The following is a 19,573-nucleotide window of genomic DNA, read 5'->3' as shown; positions in this document are numbered from 1 at the left end:
CATTAAATGACACTAAGCTTTGATAACAACAACAAAAAAATACAAAAGATTGTGCAGTGTATAGAAAACTCACATTTAGATTAATATTTGTTGGATATATATTAATTTAAAAAAAAACATTCGTTTCTTTCAAAATAATTTCCTAAAATATTTGAAATGAAAAAGAAATTCCAATCCATTAAAACAAAATGGCTTTGAAATTAGATTAGATTTTATAAAAATATTTTTGCAAACATTAGAATCCACAGGCATTATTGCTACCATTAATGAATGATTAAATATCAGAATGTTCTTTGATATGTTAGACATTTGACTCTCATGTATATCACATTATTACTCTAGACCTTAACGAGATAATCATAAGTATGTATCATGTCTTACATGGGTTGATCTGATCAATTCTACAATCAATCTACCAACTACCTTTGTACTATCAATACATATATACCATAGAAATTACCTCATAAAAGTTCTGATATAATTTTTGCACATAAGTTGGTAATTTGAAAATTGAATACATGAAATGTTCATTTCTTTTTTCACATGTAATTGTATTTGAAGTGTGCAGAAAAGCTTTGAAAAGTGTAACAACATAAAACATAAATACAGATGAAAGCAATTTTTCTGAAAAAGGGTAAAGAAGGAGAGCAATATTAAAGAAAAAATAAAGAAAAAGCGCTGGTACTTACAACTGAATTTCTAAAGGCTAAGTTGAGGGCGGACTGATCGCGTACTACCATGGACGCATTCTATATCAACAAATAGACAGCAAAACCTCAGCACAGCAGTTGGTTTGGTAGCTCAACAGTTCTTTTAATTGGCACAAAGCTTCATTGTTCTGAAAGCTACTTCACAGTTTAGTTTTAATTGTTAATTTGAAACATTTTCTTTGGTCTGGTAAAGTCAAAAGCACAAAATTTCTCAGAACCAGGAACAGATTTGAGCGTGACGTTTTGATGAGTCAACTTCATCAGATAAAAGACCAATGTGAAATGTACAAGCACTGAAATATGTAGTGTACGAGATGATAAAGAATCATCCATCAAAAACTGATTCTTTACCATCACAGTGCTATTCAGCTTCACATTACAACACTAATTATCTCCCCTTAACATTATGTTGTTTGATTAGCACACCTAAAATGTTGAGATTTATTTTACAAACCAACTGCTATATCAAACATAATGATAATTCAAATAAGTAAAAGATACAAATACATATAAGTATATAATGGGAACAATCAGTATAGGTCGTTATGTATGTAGATATGTAGGATATCTATAGTACATGTATATAAAATGGCACTCTACAACAGTTAACAGTATATATAATGTACCACAATTACGTTGAATATCAACAATCAAACATCGTATGGGCATTTGTTTCTATTTCAATAATTATTTACAAATTAACATACAGTCTTACTGACTACCATAGACCGCTGAACGAATTTTTTCGCTGCTTAAAACATCAGTACTTTTTTTTATACTAGAGGTGTAAAATCAATGCTGTATTTCTCATGTAAATATCATAGGTTCTGTAATACCTTGCTTGGATACCCCAAGGTATGCAGGGCGATTGAAGAATAGTAGACACTAAGAAGAGGGTGTGGTCTATCGCAACAAATTTAGGATCTTCAGTGTGATAACTTTACTAATAAAGCTGCTGGTTTCACCCGAACATCTGGGCTTTTTCAGGACCTGTCCTGACTGTCCAGAAGAAGCCGATAGACGTAATAATAAAGTCATTACAGTGAAGATCCTAAATTTGTTGTGACTGACCACACCTCCTTTCTTTTATCTTATTGACAATAATTCATTTATATTATATATTGAAAACATTACAAACTCACTAAGAATTGCTTTATGAAATAAGTGAAAAAGATTTGTAAATCTACCTAGTATAAAAAATTTATACATATATTTAATATAAATATAAAGAGAAATAGGTAAAATAAAAAAAAATCTAAAGGAATTAATTTGATCAGTTGCAATCCTACTTATAGGTTGGACTTACAGGTGAAGTGGCGTCCCCTGTGTGCTCATGGTGAACCTGAGTACGGTAGATCCCTATAGGAATCTCACATGTGGTGGAGCAGAATTTCTGATACAATCGACCGTAAGTCCTGATCCAAAGATCCTCTTTTTTGATTTTCATCTGTGAAAACGAAAATCAGAAAGGTGCTGAATAATCAGTCTAGATTTTTACATTAATTTCAGAGTTAAGAAAGAAATCTTATATAATGTCCAATGCAAGGCAACAGGAATACCTTTGGTCTTTATTGAGTTATCTTAGCCTATCACATGCATGTCATATTTGATTTGCAAGGTATGTGTAAAGCATTCATTCAATTTTTTACTTTTGTAAACAAAACTTTTACCACTCTCCAAAACGTTATGAACAGCTTTGGGAAGACTTATTTTGATGAAGTTATTGATTATATGTACAAAAATTGTGATAAAAGGTACAAGTGATATTTTTTTTCTTTATACAGTATAAATACTTGAATTTGTGTCATTGAGCTTAAAGTTATTTATATACAATGCCTTGACAGTACACTAACAGTATATTGTTGTTATGGTAAGTTTTTTTGACTTATTGTATTTTAGATGATTAGACTAGATTTAAGTTGTAAATAACAAATTCTTTTTCAACCACTTCCATTAAAGGAAACAGCTTAGATACCTGACAGGCAAGGCATAATCAAATATCACTAAAGGGAAGTAACTCACACATGACAGATGTCCAGAGCCAACAGCTTGGTCAATTCCCAGTAGAAGTCTCACAAATGTTATCAGATATTCCTTCACAAATGCCTGAAATCCATATATGACATATATATCTCACATTTCAACGCAGAGGTTGTATACATCTTTCATGAAATCCAAAATGTCTATAGCCAGTGCTTCCTCAGTTAACTCATATTGCAATGAAAAGAAGAATGGTTTTGTTTTTTATGGCAACCATGCACTGCTGACGACATCAAGCAGCACCAACTGGCAGCATTATTTTCATAGTTCACAGGAAATTAAAACAATGTTGAAGAAAGAGTAGTCTTCCCTTATATTTTCTACTCTGCAGAGCATTTCTTGTTGTGATGCATTAAAAAACAAGATAAATTGAATCCCAATAGACTATGGCACTGACCTTTCCTAGGAATATGTATGTAAAGACAATGAAATTATTTCAGAAGGAAAAGCCAGATCACATGATCTACCTGAGCGAGCCAATAACAGCAGACATGTCAAATACTGTGTGTATCTTTAAATGTATGTGACCTTCAATGACAAAAGCTGACTTTCAGTTATTAGAAAGTGACCTTCAAGCATCACAAGGTGAACGTCAACACTCACAAGTGATTTTCTATGACCATATGGTGACCTTCAGTGATCACAAGATGACCTCAACTGACCAGTATACCTACCTGGTATAGTAAAGTATCTAACATACTGGCACTGAACACATTTCCAGCAGCAAATGGAAGTCGGAACATATAAGAGAGATGAGAACCACGACTTCTCTCTTTCTGCAAAGTAGAGTCACATTTCAACACTTAGTCATTTTACTACAGTATGAATATTGTAAATATCATTTCAGCCGCAATTAATAAAATATAACTGGTATGTGATATTTATACTGACAGAACTACCAAATATTGTTTTGCTATTTTTCCTTACATGATCTTGATGTTTTATAATACTTCAACATTAATTGTCATGACAAAACCATCAACTAAAACATGTTCTTATGTATACTCCTAAGTATGTAAGTGACCTTTAGATGACCTGGCACACTAAAAAACAGATTCGTTCAGGGTATTGTGGTACTTGACTAATAAATGATGTTTGATCAAAGTTAGTTGAGAAATGAAGTTGCTAGAGTGATGACTAAAAGTGAAAATAAGCATGCACATATGAATGAAATGCTATATCACCTCCATGATTGCTACATTGGGATAATGAGAACTTCACTCTCTTAAACATAAAACTGAATGGAGACATACAAACCTTTTCCATTTTTGACAAGGTGTAGGAGTATGTGTCATTGGCTCTAAATTGCATAAATCTCATGTTCGATGACTGGGATAACTCCGTTATAATATTGGCACTTGGAAATAGTCTGGAAAATGTTACAAAGAAACACATGTAAGATAGCATGAGATGGATAACCATGTTTAAGTAAATCAAGGACAGCTCTCTACACCCTTTTTTAAATATAAAACTACTCAGATGTTCTTTTCTCATCTGAAAAACAAATGTTTAAACAGTGTAACACATTCATCTTAATATGGTGTGGACCCCCACTATAGTGTAACAAATTCACTTTAATATGGTGTGGACCCCCATTATAGTGTAACAAATTCACCTTAATATGGTGTAGACCCCCACTATAGTGTAACAAATTCACCTTAATATGGTGTAGACCCCCACTATAGTGTAACAAATTCACTTTAATATGGTGTGGACCCCCACTATAGTGTAACAAATTCACTTTAACATGGTGTGGACCCCCACTATAGTGTAACAAATTCACTTTAATATGGTGTGGATTCCCACTATAGTGTAACAAATTCACCTTAATATGGTGTGGACCCCCACTATAGTGTAACAAATTCACCTTAATATGGTGTAGACCCCCACTATAGTGTAACAAATTCACCTTAATATGGTGTGGATTCCCACTATAGTGTAACAAATTCACTTTAATATGGTGTGGACCCCCACTATAGTGTAACAAATTCACCTTAATATGGTGTAGACCCCCACTATAGTGTAACAAATTCACCTTAATATGGTGTGGATTCCCATTATAGTGTAAAAAATTCATCTTAATATGGTGTGGACCCCCATTATAGTGTAACAAATTCACTTTATTATGGTGTAGACCCCCACTATAGTGTAACAAACTCACCTAAATATGGTCTGGACCCCAACTATAGTGTTACAATCAGACAATGTATCCTCTTCAGCAGAGTTTGATGTTTCTTTGTTCACAATCACCACATTGTCAGCCATATTTATCCCAGCTTGTAGGAGATTGTCAATGCTGGAAAATCAGAGAAAAATATTGCATGTTACATGTGTTTCTTAGATTCATTACACAGTGAGTGATAGAGAGTTAGTGAACTCTAAAGATCTCTGAAATCCTGCTGTGTTACTTAGCTATATAAATACCAATTATCATTAGACAGTGGTAAAAGTGATTTGCCTGCCACCAAAAAAATGAGAGAAGGGACATAACTATTGTAATGTTGAATAAAATTTGCCAAAAATTGAACTTGGATGACATACTGAAATAAATGGTGTTATTTAATTCACCAAGTTGAAACCAAAAATACTGTCTGGACCTATTATCACCAGATGAAAGGACAAACAGACAAATAGACAGTAAGGACTAACAGAAACGCAAGTCGCTATGATGTCACTTATACTGTGTGTTATACAAACAAGCATAAGTTTTTTTATCTCTTTTCAAGATGTGAAACAAGGGAAAGTTTATTTGTCAGTCACCCTTATTTTTATATCGCAATGCAATACAGCATCTTCTGAAATCTTGCTTCCATAATGAAAAAAAGATAATTTAGTTACATGATTTCTCTCCATGTGAAATGTGAACTAATATACTTGGAATGTCATATTGTAAGATAACTAGGGTACTTTTAGTTGACTTACGAATCAATGGATCCTATCATCCAGAAGACAAGAGGGAAGTGACAAATCGTGTCAAGGAAGGCAGTGTCTGGTCTACAACAGAGTAATAAATGGCGTTATAGGTCATTCATCAATCACACATCAATTTGCATTGATAATGGAGCATTTGCGTCAAGGTCGTAGTTGCTAAGTTCATATGTGAATAAGACTTTTTGCAAGGCACGTTTACACATTTAAAATTTGCATGTGACAAATTTGTGATTATCAACTCTCACTTACATCATTAAACATCACAAAAGAATCTTTAACTTGTTGTGCTATAAAGAAATAAATATGAATTAATAACTTTTCCATGATGGAAACAACGTATTACAGTTAAAAGATACTTACATATTACCCAGCATTAACACAATAGGGTTCAGGCTAGATTTAGGTCGAGCATGAGAACGTAGTGGTACAACAAAGTTGTAGATACCATTACTGGCAAAATCTGCTGCCAGAATAATGGCTCTGTTAGTCCAGTTATACTCCTTTGTAGTCTTATAGCTACAGTGTTTACAGGCCTGCAACAAAGATAAACAATCAGCATTTACAGGCCTGTAACAAAGATAAACAATCAGCATTTACAGGTCTGTAACAAAGATAAACAATCAGCATTTACAGGCCTGTAACAAAGATAAACAATCAGCATTTACAGGTCTGTAACAAAGATAAACAATCAGCATTTACAGGTCTGTAACAGACAAACAATCAGCTTTTACAGGTCTGTAACAGACAAACAATCAGCATTTACAGGTCTGTAACAAAGATAAACAATCAGCATTTACAGGTCTGTAACAAAGATCAATGTGTACAGGCCTGTAACCAAGATAAACAATCAGCATTAACAGGTCTGTAACAAAGATAAACAATCAGCATTTACATGTCTGTAACAAAGATAAACAATCAGCATTTACATGTCTGTAACAAAGATAAACAATGTATCAGTGTTTACAGGTCTGTAACAAAGATAAACAATCAGCATTAACAGATCTGTAACCAAGATAAACAATCAGCATTAACAGGTCTGTAACAAAGATAAACAATCAGCATTTACCGTTCTGTAACCAAGATAAACAATCAGCATTAACAGGTCTGTAACAAAGATAAACAATCAGCATTTACATGTCTGTAACAAAGATAAACAATGTATCAGTGTTTACAGGCCTGTAACAAAGATAAACAATGTATCAGTGTTTACAGGCCTGTAACAAAGATAAACAATGTATCAGTGTTTACAGGCCTGTAACAAAGATAAACAGTCAGTATTTACAGGCCTGTAACAAAGATAAACATTCAGCGTTTACAGGCCTGTAACAAAGATAAACAATGTATCAGCGTTTACAGGCCTGTAACAAAGATAAACAGTCAGCATTTACAGGTCTGTAACAAAGATAAACAATCAGCATTTACAGGCTAATGTTACATATAGAATACAGAAATTTGTCTTTATTAGCAAATGCAACTTACGAAATTGTTTTCAGAAATCTATTATGAGTCAAATTGACTGGACACTGTCTGATGTCATTATAACCTGTGTAATGGTGGTCTGTTGTAAGATCATGTCACAGTTAGTGAATGATCAGTTAGTTGTTCACATGGTTTTTCATTCTGTCAAAAGTTAAAATTTAAATATAAATATCATTAAACAACAAGTTTTGATTTTCCCCTTGAAGTAGTATAATAGTAAAGGTTTAATGATAGAATAATTAAGGTTTATTGAACAAGATCAGGTTCCATTGGCTAATCTGACTGATCTTGGTAATAGTTTAACTTACATTGGCAAGCTGGAGACAACAAAGAGGGCGTTTCTCCTTCATCAAGTGACACAGAGTAGGACTAGTACCAACATAAGGCGTGATAGGAGGAAACCCTCGGATGTATCTGTCAATCAAAATAATTGTTTCATATGAAAATCATTGCATGTACCTGTCAATAAAATTCAACAAAAAATATTTCCATTGAAAACAAGAGGCCCCATGGATATACATATATATATATATATATAAACCAGTCGAATAGCATGTCTCTAGGCCTTTTTGTTCATGAGGAGAAGTTGTAAAAAGGTTTCATCAAATTTGTCCCCTGTCACCTTAAATATCAGTCAAGGTCATTTCTTTCTTGCGAACTTTGTCACACTTCATCCTAGCAACACACCTGCCAAATATCATGCCTCTAGGCCTTCAAGTTCATTAGAAGAAGCTGTTTACATATTTTGACAAATTTTGCCCCTGTAAACATTAATATAAGTCAAGGTAATTTATTTTCCGAAAATTTGTCAGGATTTATCCCAGGAACATCCCAGCCAATTCTCATGACTCTTGAGGCTTTAGCTCGAGAGAAAAAGTCGTTTAAATGATTTAACAAATTTGACCCTTGTGACCTTAAATATACGTCCAGGTCTTTTCTTTTTGCAAACTTTGTCAGGCTTCATCCTAAGAACATACAAGTCAAATATCAAAACATTTGGTTCATTGATAATTGAGAAGAAGTTGTTTAAAGAGAAAAGTTGACACCACATGACAGACAGATGGACGGATGGATGCCGCACCACAACATAAGCTCATTTGGCACTTCGAACCAGGTGCGCTAAGTATTTCATGTACCTCTCAATTAAATTAATTACTTTATACCAAATTCATTAGATGTACCTGTCAATCAAATTAAGTATTTTATAACAAAAAAATTATCAGATGTAACTGTTAAGGAAATCAATCTGTGTACTACAAGATACAAGATGAAACTATGAAGCTTTGCATACATATTAACAAATAAAATTGTGTCATCTGCAAAGATTATCAACATCTCTTTTTGACCGATTATAGCACAATGTGCTGGCCAAGACTTATCATAAGACATACTCAGAGTCTTGCTCATTTTCTGAGTCAAACACAATGTCATCCTCCTCCTCCTCGGATTCCACATCTGAGCTGAGTTGTATACGGATATCATTGGCTTCCAGCACTGCCGGAACTGGTGCAATACTGGGGCGCTTCTGTAAACTAGCAATGTTGAGGCCCTTTGGTAAGTCCAGTTGAAGCTTCTTACTATCCTTACGAGTGGGAGCAGGTGGACGGGTGATCTCGGACGGGTTTGGAATGTTGGCCCGTGTATGCTGGAGCTCTAAGGCTACTGTACCTGTTTAGTGACAAATAGTCTTCATATGAACAGTTCATCGCTTTTGTTTTTTTTTAAATATTGAAGAAAACACGGGACCTTTCAGATAATGACAATTAGCAAGCCATACACAAACATAGTAATACCTACCCACACTAGCTATCATGCTAGCCACTTTGGATGCCTCTTTAGCACCAGTAGGCAAGTTTTGTTGGTCCATCTTGCCTCCCTCCTCCTGGGACTGAGCCAAGTTGAATGTACGTGTGTTTTCTTCCTTTGTGATATTTAGGTAGAAACAGATGTCGGACTTTTTCATGATATGCCTGGGACCTGGGTTCAATTGTATATTAGAATCCTTCAGGTCAGATTGTTGTATGCCAACCAAACTCACACCAAACCTGTCAATTTGTTCAAAACATTCTATATGATTCATATTTCTTAAGATACATGATTGACAATTTCCCCTGAATTCAATACAGTTAATGTCTTCCTTTCTATTTCATTCGTCTCGTTTAGTAATTCCATTAGAATAAAATTCAGAGGATGTAAAATAGATAGCTTTACTTTGAAAACATACGAAAGAAAAAAATACAACAAAGCGTTCCTATTCTCAATTTACCAGATTTTATGGGATGTTCCAAGTTACCATATTTATCCGTAAATAAGCTCCTGCCCACAAATAAGCCCCCTTCTTCATTTGCGCAGAATATTGAAATTGTAAGGTAAATGTTGTTCACAAGTAAGCCTTCCCAAAACTTAAATATGAAACTTTTACATTAAATGAGGGGGCTTTTAGAGGATAACTATGGTTACTACAGCTAGTAGGATTCTTTACAAAATAAAATGTCTTCCAAGAAAGCTGTTAAAAAACCACCAGAGAATTTCATATATCAGTGACATGGCTGATGAATTGACAATTTACCTGACTTGTTTGAAGAAATCTTTATTACATTTTCCGTGTTTATTTGCAAAATTAATTTATATAAAAATATTGTTGTTTGGTTACTTCAATATGATTTTTGTTCACAGAAAATGTTGTGAATCTGGTACATGTATTATTGTATTAGAACACTGACCTGCGATGAGCATGGAAGGAAGCATATGTGAAACTTTTGCCCTCGTACTCCCCAAAGAATTTACTGTCTCGCAGTTTGATGTGGTAAATCTCATTGCCTGAACACCCACCATACAGTCTCTGCCACTCTTCTGATGATGTCTGCCCCTCACTGCAACCAAAAAAAACTGCACTACAGAACAAAGACTGTCATAGATAAGTTATGCACCTCAAATGGGACAAAATTTAAGTATAAAAATTAAGAAAGGACAATAACTCCGATATGAAAAAGAGATAGATGGTTTTTGTGTACTGCACTTTTCCTTGTTAAGATCAGACAGACAGATGTACAATGTATGGAATAGGAGAGTAACCAGTGACTAATGAGGGATGCATTTACTGGCCTCTGGATGTAATTAACAGAAGAGTGACTGATCACTCAAGAGGGACACACTTACTGGCCTCTGGAGGTATGTAACAGGAGAGTGACTTATGAGGGACACACTTACTGGCCTCTGGAGGTATGTAACAGGAGAGTGACTTATGAGGGACACACTTACTGGCCTCTGGAGGTATGTAACAGGAGATTGACTTATGAGGGACACACTTACTGGCCTCTGGAGGTATGTAACAGGAGTGTGACCAGAGTGGAAGTGGCTGGGCACAAACAGTTGTTGGCAAGTAAGGCATACTTAAATTCATCTTCACACACCACATGCTCTGGAGATAGAAATGAAAACACATGCATGACTATGATATGTTTCAACAAACATATTGATGATCATGATCTCACCCATCGCCTTTGTTTACAAATCAATACTCCAACAATTTCTGAAACAATAAACTTAACTGCAGTATGCCTCTGTTGAAAAAGAACAAAAAAATCTGCACAGAATGAAGTTTAAAAATGCATTTGGAAGATTATACAATATTATCTATATAAGGACTCTAAGGTAAGTGTAAAACTCACAAAGTAAAAATACAGTACACTGTAAGGGTTTAACCGTGACTGAACAACAAGACAAACTACTGACCTGCAAATTTGACATGGAATTTGTTTTCTGGCCGGAAGATCTGTACATACTGAGCACAGTCTGGTGCAAAATCTTTGATAGCCCAAGACCTGAGAATGGTGTGCTGGTCCTGAAACCAGAAAGAACGTGACATTATAGGCAATTAATATCTCGGCATACCACAGGAAGCATCTGACCTAATAAGAGGTAAAAAGAGACTGTAATGCTCACAAGGAATCTTAACATTTACAGCATATCTATCATGTTGCACCCAGTAATGTTTGGAAGGTTACACCATTTTGGAACCTAACTTTCAGTTCAAACATGGACATCTTTCATTGATATATAAATATCGTGTTCAATATCCTTGTACTTCAAGGTACTGTCCATGAACTGATCAATGTTTGGATATATTCATCATTTGTGGCCTTTGACAAACCATGAAAGTGAAATGTTGGGAGTACACACTTAAAAGATATACACTAACATTTTTACCCTTAAAAGGATGTATCAGGCCTAAACCATTTCAAGTGATATGGTTTTCCGAGTCAGATACACAATAATTTAAAAGTGATACAAGTTCACAGTATTTTTAGACAATGAACATGTATAGTACCTTTGTGACAGAATACTACACCTATAGCCCATTAATTAAGTTTGCTTTCCTCACCATTCCTTGGAGCAGTTGTTACATCATTTATCTTTGTTTAGTAAAGATAACACCTCATTTACCTTAGATACTTCTATGGCTATACAGTGACAATACTTACAGCTGCTGTTCTATCACTCTGGTTTCGGGCCGCAAGGATAAAGCATGCTAAAGCATCCTGCATCCTGAAACAGAGGGCAAATCTTGTTTATCTGCCTTAGGTTTTCAGGAAACAGTAATAAAAATTTGACCTCTTTTTATGCAGAGATTTTCAACCTTGTCATCATCAATATATACCAGAAACCTTTATCCTATTAATTTATAGGACAATTTATTCTTTGTTTCTTCTGGTCATTTCAGTGAGGAATTGGGATGTCTTGAAAAATGACCAATATCAAATTGGATTAACTCCCTTCTTTATAATCAAAAGGTCAATAGTTCATCACTAATGGAGATGTTCATATAAAATTCAAAGTGCCAAACAAAGTTAAAACATTTCCTATTTCAGATCAATCACAGATCACTGGAGCACTCTACTACAAGAATTATAACTGTAATTGTTGGATATTACATCAGAATAACACATGATTTAGTTATTTAGTTTGACACCATAAGATTTATAATAGACACAAGCAAGATCCGAGTCCTATATGACTTTCTGTGTCCACAGAAGTACCTGTGATACACCTACCAACAATGGGTTACATCCAAGTCCTTGAGAGCTGATGCCTGTATCTATACATACGACTCTTTTGATCTACAGAGAAACCTGCAGGTGATTCATTTGATCTACAGAGGAAACCGTTATATACCCACCTACATCGAGTAAGATCTGAGTCCTTGAGAGCTGACCCCTGAATATAGATGACTCTCTGGGTCCAAAGTGGAACCTGTAGTAACATCTTCATTGTGGAGTCCAGCTCACATGGTGATAATAACACTACATAGTAATCCTGAAAAATCAAAGAACAGAAAGACTTCAACTGTGTGCAGTAGAAGTGAACTGGACATATCAATGATCATTGGACAGCTCCATTGCCTGAGGTACTCGTCTTCAATTTAGAAGTCGTGGGTTTGAGTCTGTCATGGTCTCACCTGTATCATGTTTATTTGGTACTCAACAAAATAAATCCTAAAACAGTGATATAGCTAGAAACCTTCAGTTCTTGAAGAAGACTGGAATATATTGAAAAAGGATTTAGTGTTTCTATAGCCCATATGTAATGCAGCCATTTTGAATCTGGCATTTTTCCAGTCCAAATCTTGGTACATGATTACATTTTTCCTCTTTTGTTATACCTCAGTGACTAGTCCCCTAAGTACGTAGCTATAACTTCTGTAGATAGTCTACCCTTCATACCTTCATACCTCCAGGTTCTGTAGACTACCCTTCATACCTCCAGGTTCTGTAGATAGTCTACCCTTCACACCTTCATACCTCCAGGTTCTGTAGACTACCCTTCATACCCTCAGGTTCTGTAGGTAGTCTACCCTTCATACCTTTACACCTTCAGGTTCTGTAGACTACCCTTCATACCTTCATACCTCCAGGTTCTGTAGGTAGTCTACCCTTCATACCTCCAGGTTCTGTAGGTAGTCTACCCTTCATACCTTCAGGTTCTGTAGGTAGTCTACCCTTCACACCTTCATACCTCCAGGTTCTGTAGACTACCCTTCATACCTTTAGGTTCTGTAGATAGTCTACCCTTCATACCTTCAGGTTCTGTAGGTAGTCTACCCTTCATACCTTCATACCTTCAGGTTCTGTAGACTACCCTTCATACCTTCAGGTTCTGTAGATAGACTACCCTTCATACCTTTAGGTTCTGTAGGTAGTCTACCCTTCATACCTTCAGGTTCTGTAGATAGTCTTCCCTTCAGGTTCTGTAGATAGTCTACCCTTCATACCCTCAGGTTCTGTAGATAGTCTACCCTTCATACCTCCAGGTTCTGTGGGCAGTCTACCCTTCACACCTTCATACCTCAAGATTCTGTAGACTACCCTTCATACCTCCAGGTTCTGTAGATAGTCTACCCTTCATACCTTCAGGTTCTGTAGGTAGTCTACGCTTCACACCTTCAGGTTCTGTAGGTAGTCTACCCTTCATACCTTTAGGTTCTGTAGGTAGTCTACCCTTCACACCTTCAGGTTCTGTAGGTAGTCTACCCTTCATACCTTTAGGTTCTGTAGGTAGTCTACCCTTCATACCCTCAGGTTCTGTAGATAGTCTACCCTTCACACCTTCAGGTTCTGTAGGTAGTCTACCCTTCATACCTTTAGGTTCTGTAGGTAGTCTACCCTTCATACCCTCAGGTTCTGTAGGTAGTCTACCCTTCATCCCTTCAGGTTCTGTAGATAATCTACCTTTAATCTGACACCTGTGTCTTCTGACAAAGTCTAACCTGATACCTGTGTATTCTGACATTTGGTCTAAAGAGATAGCTGTGTCATCTGACATTAGGTATAGCACCTGTGTCTTCTGACATAAAGTCTAACCTAACACTTTTGTATTAAGACATTATGCCTAACCTGACATCCGTGTCTTCTTACATTTGGTCTTTCCCCACACTTGAGTATTCTGACTTTGGGTCTAAGCTTACACCAGTATATTCTAGCATTAAGTCTCACCTGACACATGTGAATTTTGACTTTGCTTTTAAACTGACACTTGTGTATTCTGATATTAGGTCTAACAATCAAAGTCCCATGCCACCATTTGTACTATAAACCTGCCAATTATACATACATCATATGGACACATAAAGTCAGTGTGCTCATGGGAACTGAATTCTTTTCATGGCATGCATATTCATTAGTTATGTTCTGTTAGAGAGTGAAAATCAATACAACTTCTGGAACTCCTAATACTGGCTATCATATTCATACATGAATGTCCCTTTGACAGAAAATGTCCCTAGAAAAATACTACCCGTCTCTGCTGTTTAATGTAACGCAAACAAAAAATAACACATCAAACAGCTATGCATCCAAATGTAAAACTGAATTGCATTTCAAATTTCTTTATGTCATACATTTTGACCAACTAGGAAGTCCACTTACAGTGACAGGTCTAATGTCTGGTAATAATCTTTCATACATCTTGGTGTGGAAATAATATCCATGGTTTGAGTATTGTCATACTTCTTCATAGAATGACCAATTTCATTAGACAAACTTTTAAAGGAGTTATCTCCCCTGCAATTTTAATGAGCGGAAACATTTGACTTACAGATAGACACATTTTCTTGATTTTAGGTTGAAACTACATGTATAAGAGTGACACAAATGCCCCAGTCAGGAATGTTTGGAAATTTTTAGTATTATAGGCTTTGTTAAGAGGTGTAGCTTTGGCTCATGAAAGAAAATTGCCTGAAGTTTTTCTGGGTTTTTTTTAACTCCCACTGGAGTTATGCAAGGTTCTCCTATTGTGATTTTACAGTTTTTGTGAAAATTTCAAGTAAAATTCTTAAAGTTTATAGTCATAACTCTGAGTGAATAATTAATGATTACCAAATAAAAAAATAGACAGATATCACATTTTTCACAAAACAAAACAAATCTTACTTCTTCCAACATTACATTAATTTGCTTTTGTCATCCATCCTCGATACTCCAAGGGTGCAGAGAGCGAAAGTGATTATAAACCCCTGGAGTGATTATGTAGTGGTTATGGAATGTTATGGCAAAACTGAAGGTTTCATGTGCAACACTTAGTGGACAAGATGAAAGGACTTACTTTGTTTGTGCCTTCAATTTTGCCATAACATGTTACAGGGGTGCAGAATGCAAAAGTGATTGCAATCCCTTGAGTATCGAGGATTTCTCTCATCATACCCAATACCATATAGCAGATAAAATATTGTTTTATTCCTTAAAGTTACAGAGAAACAGTAACAAATTCAAATCCTGTACAAGGCCCTAGTCATATTATTTGTGAAAAAATATTGAGAGAAAAAAGACTGAGTAAAACGTTCACAGATAGAAATGCCAGCCACAATAACCAGGATGGTTTTCCCAGTAACAGGTTAATGTGTATCTCCCTGCCTGAAATTCCTCAACTCCTTCCGATCTGGTGACCAAATACACATGGTATATTAACATGTTTAAGGTTTTCCGAAATATAACAGTTTTCTATTAATAAACAGCTAGAAGCATTATCTGCATTAAACACCACTATGCCATACTCAAATAGTTTATCATGATATTTACATTTATACCATTACACCACTATGCCATACTCAAATAGTTTATCATGATATTTACATATACACCATTATACCAAACTCAAATAATTTATCATATTTACATATATACCATTACACCACTATACCATGCTCAAATAGTTTATCATGATATTTACATGCACCATATATGTAAACCACAGGTGGAGAATCTAGTTTATCTTATCTGTTGCTTGATGACTGTCAGATTGATCCTGAATCACATGGGATTGGTGCTTGAAACTGATGACATTGTAAAAAAGGCAGTTGGTCAAAGGATCTAACATCTCATATTATGTAGAACAAAGCCTTTGATCTCTGATACTTGTACTACTGACAGGCGTATAATGTGTCCATCTTCATCTAAACCTGTCCATTTCAGAAATTATTTTCTTCAATGATTAATGTCAGGTTTTTTACCGGTTAAAAATGTCAGAAGCTTGCTTTGAAACATCATCTACTGAATAAGTAATTAAGTGAAAGATACTAATAATGTAAATGCTGCCATTCTCATCTAACAAATTTCAAAGTAAATGATATCTTTATTTAAAGGGGGTTGCACTATGACTTTTATATATCAACTAATGCTGATAGAAATCTGTCCAATTCCAGTGTTCTTGAATGTCACCTAGAAATCCTAGAATCCCCAAACATTACCTTACATTGAGTCAGTAATTTCCCTAAAGTTTGGGTAGAATTATAAGCTTACTACAATCCTATGTAATTAAGGGTTGACCTACCTGTAACTTAGGGTGGGCATAGAACTCATTGAGGAAGTCCATTATGGTGTCTGCTTGGAGAGTGGTTGTACACACGACAACATGTTTTTCTGTCTGGGCACGGTGACTGCTGTATGCCCCGCCCTGCTTCTGACGCTCCATCCAGAAAAACGCTAACTGTTCAAACTATTGAAGACATGAAGGATAAAGTCAGCATGACTTAAATTAAATGTATATCATGTGCAATTCAGATTTTTAACATTAAAAGATATTGTAGTGAAAACCGGGGTGAATTATCTCCCCTGGTTGTCACCGCTGACATGCGATGACATTGACACCACGAGATCTCGTGGAGCTCCTGTGACAGTTTGGCGCGAGACCATCGGACAGCCTTTTCTTGACTCTTGACCAGCAAACCGAACGGATGTGATTCACAAAACGTGAGTAACCTCACTGTACCATTTGTTGGTTTGGGAGCTGGGAGCAACCGTGGTGGTTCCTGTGTGTTATACACACATTGGACATCACTACATTTGGTGTCAGATGTCGGACGACTATCGCCATATTTTGATATTTTTACAGTTTTTTTCGTTGTATTGTGCACGTGCTGCAGCGCGTGGTCGCCATTTTTGGCAGCTCGTGTGCACATGTGTGCAATACCTCGTATTAGTTTAGGTTTTCATTTTTTTTTTTTCATTAGATTTATTTTAGGTAGTTAGTTATGTCATTGTTGTAACACCATAAACAGACCTCTGTTAAAAAATAATCTGTTTCTTCCTCAAAATACACCAACATCTTATAAGAAAAAGTGAGTGAATGCTCATATAACATAGCAGTCATCATATCTATGAAAAATACTTTCATTAAGCAATCACGATTCATTGGGGCATTAAAGTATTATAAATACCTGTGTTGGCAAGACAATAAGTGCAGCCCCAATCATGCATATCATAAAGAACTGAGATATCCAGATGTCAGGGCATATATCTCCATAGCCTACAGTAGAGAAGGTGACCACGGAGAACCAACATGACTCAAACAGTCCGAACTGTTGGTTACCTCCCCTTTGTAGATGTTGTATACCACAAACACTGCAAACAATCAGAAATTTCATTTTACTTGACAAGCAACTAATCAGGAAGTGTAGTTTCATTGATATAAACAACAACAACCAATCAAATATTTCTGATTACAGCACACCTATAATCAATTTCAAACAGTCTGTTAAGCAATATATCAATAAAAAGATTTTTTTACCTGGTAAACACAAGGCACAATACAGTAGCACACAGAATCATGAGTTGTTGAGCAAGGGCTGACTGAGATTTCATCATCACTCTATGTAGGTCATTCTGTAACACAAAAGTACACTGTTAGGAATTTCATCATATAATTAATCCAAATAAAAGTCTTTCTAAAGCAAGTATCACATTTAGTTGTGAAAGAACAGGGAAAATACACATTCCTGTCAGATGACCCAACCAGGAATCAAACTCTAGTCTCGGTTCTACTAACTGAGCCGAAGTAGCATGCTCTGTCAGCTAAGTGACAGAGACTGTATTTAACGATGCAAACAAGCCAGACCAACATGGTCCTATTATACCACTCCTCTCTTGAAATTACCTAAATCTTGATTCGAGATTCCAAATACCATGATTCGTAGGATTTCGTTGGGTGCCAATATGAGAGAACAGGGAAAATACACATTTCTGTCGAGTGCCCAAACCAGGAATCGAACCCAGGTCTCTGGCTGATAATCAACCCTGCTCTACCAACTGAGCCAAAGAAGCATACTGCGTCAGAGTGACAGAGACCATATTTAACACTATATACAAGCCACACCAACCCAGCCCTATTACAAATCATTGTCTGAAAGATTTTCTTTGGAATGATTTTCTTACTACAGAATAAATGCATTATGATAGAGTTAAATTCCTGTACTTACAAACATATTTTGTAAAGCAAGTTTGGCCAGCCAGCAGTTCAGGAACACAGGGATAAATAAATTACGAAGAGGTTCCCAAAAAATCTGTAGAACAAAATACATATATAATGGGAGACATCATTCATTTTCATAGTAATTTCCATAACTGTGAAAGTAGATATGATATATAGAAATTCAAGAACTATATATATATATATATATATATATATATATTTATATATGTCTATACTTAAATGACTATAGAGATCTTTATTTCTTTTAAAATACCACATTTTACCATTTATCAAAATATTCATTTTTACAATCGTAAATTTCTGATGTTCAGTATGTATCATTTATTTTTCCATTGTATTCAGTGGTAATTGTACTTACTGTGACAACAAATGGTACAGTGTTTACTAATTCTAACAGGAACTCCACAGACAAGATTTGCTGCAAAATGTTTCCCTGAAACAATGTCAAACAATCTAGATATTATAAAAGGTTTCACTGAAACAATGTTAAACAAATGTTTCCTTGGAATATTGTCAAACTATATAGATTTTATAGAATGTTTTCCTGAAATGTCAAACAATGTTCCTGATATATATACATGTATTACACAATGTTTCCCATGAAGAAAGTCAGAAAATGTAGATATTACAAAATGCATCCAAGTCAAACAATACATGTAGATGTATTACACAATGTTTCCCCGATGAATGGTGTCTAACAATGTAGATTTTATAAAATGTTTACTAATGTGAAACAATTCATACAAGAGCATTCATATTCAGAACTTGTTTCTTTCATCATATTTTTAAATTTTACAAACACCAAAACTATTTGGATGTTTTATAACCTGTATATTTGTATATATAAATGTAGTATGTAATGTAAGTTTTTTTATGACTGTACTAACTCCTACAGCTGATTTTGATACCTGAACTCATCCCCACTCCCACTTACCCATCTACACACCTCCTCTTTATTTTGGTATCGCAAATTTTGGGAAGTTACATCAATGTATTAAAATCCATCTACTAATGCTTCTAACAGTTAAAGGTATGGAACTAACACTAACACACGGTAATGAGATGACATCTAAATGTATGGCTAACCTTTTCTCTAGCTACATTACAGGTGCAGCTTAACCTGCTAATCTTTTCTCTAGCTACTTAACAGG

At 35.3% G+C, this 19,573-nt stretch overlaps 1 protein-coding gene across 1 annotated transcript in view; it reads right to left on the bottom strand.

Annotated features, from left to right (window-relative positions):
• LOC132551110 (potassium channel subfamily T member 2-like) overlaps positions 1–19,573 on the bottom strand; it is a 56,311-nt gene that overhangs the window by 10,850 nt on the left and 25,888 nt on the right. The window contains 21 exon segments of the mRNA XM_060215219.1: positions 690–749; positions 2,017–2,157; positions 2,733–2,816; positions 3,425–3,526; positions 4,008–4,119; positions 4,912–5,046; positions 5,673–5,744; positions 6,042–6,214; positions 7,469–7,574; positions 8,552–8,828; positions 8,958–9,205; positions 9,884–10,033; positions 10,473–10,581; positions 10,896–11,004; positions 11,645–11,708; positions 12,340–12,476; positions 16,485–16,649; positions 17,371–17,581; positions 17,721–17,815; positions 18,409–18,492; positions 18,781–18,855. Of these exon segments, the coding sequence (XP_060071202.1) occupies positions 690–749; positions 2,017–2,157; positions 2,733–2,816; positions 3,425–3,526; positions 4,008–4,119; positions 4,912–5,046; positions 5,673–5,744; positions 6,042–6,214; positions 7,469–7,574; positions 8,552–8,828; positions 8,958–9,205; positions 9,884–10,033; positions 10,473–10,581; positions 10,896–11,004; positions 11,645–11,708; positions 12,340–12,476; positions 16,485–16,649; positions 17,371–17,581; positions 17,721–17,815; positions 18,409–18,492; positions 18,781–18,855 (2,709 nt within the window).

This window comes from Ylistrum balloti, unplaced genomic scaffold (genome assembly GCF_031769215.1).
Source record: "Ylistrum balloti isolate Yb309-2 unplaced genomic scaffold, AGI_CSIRO_Ybal_v1 Utg370176, whole genome shotgun sequence".
Taxonomy (NCBI): domain Eukaryota; kingdom Metazoa; phylum Mollusca; class Bivalvia; order Pectinida; family Pectinidae; genus Ylistrum; species Ylistrum balloti.
Note: the sequence above shows the minus strand (reverse complement) of the source record. Positions and strands in the feature narration are given on the sequence as shown.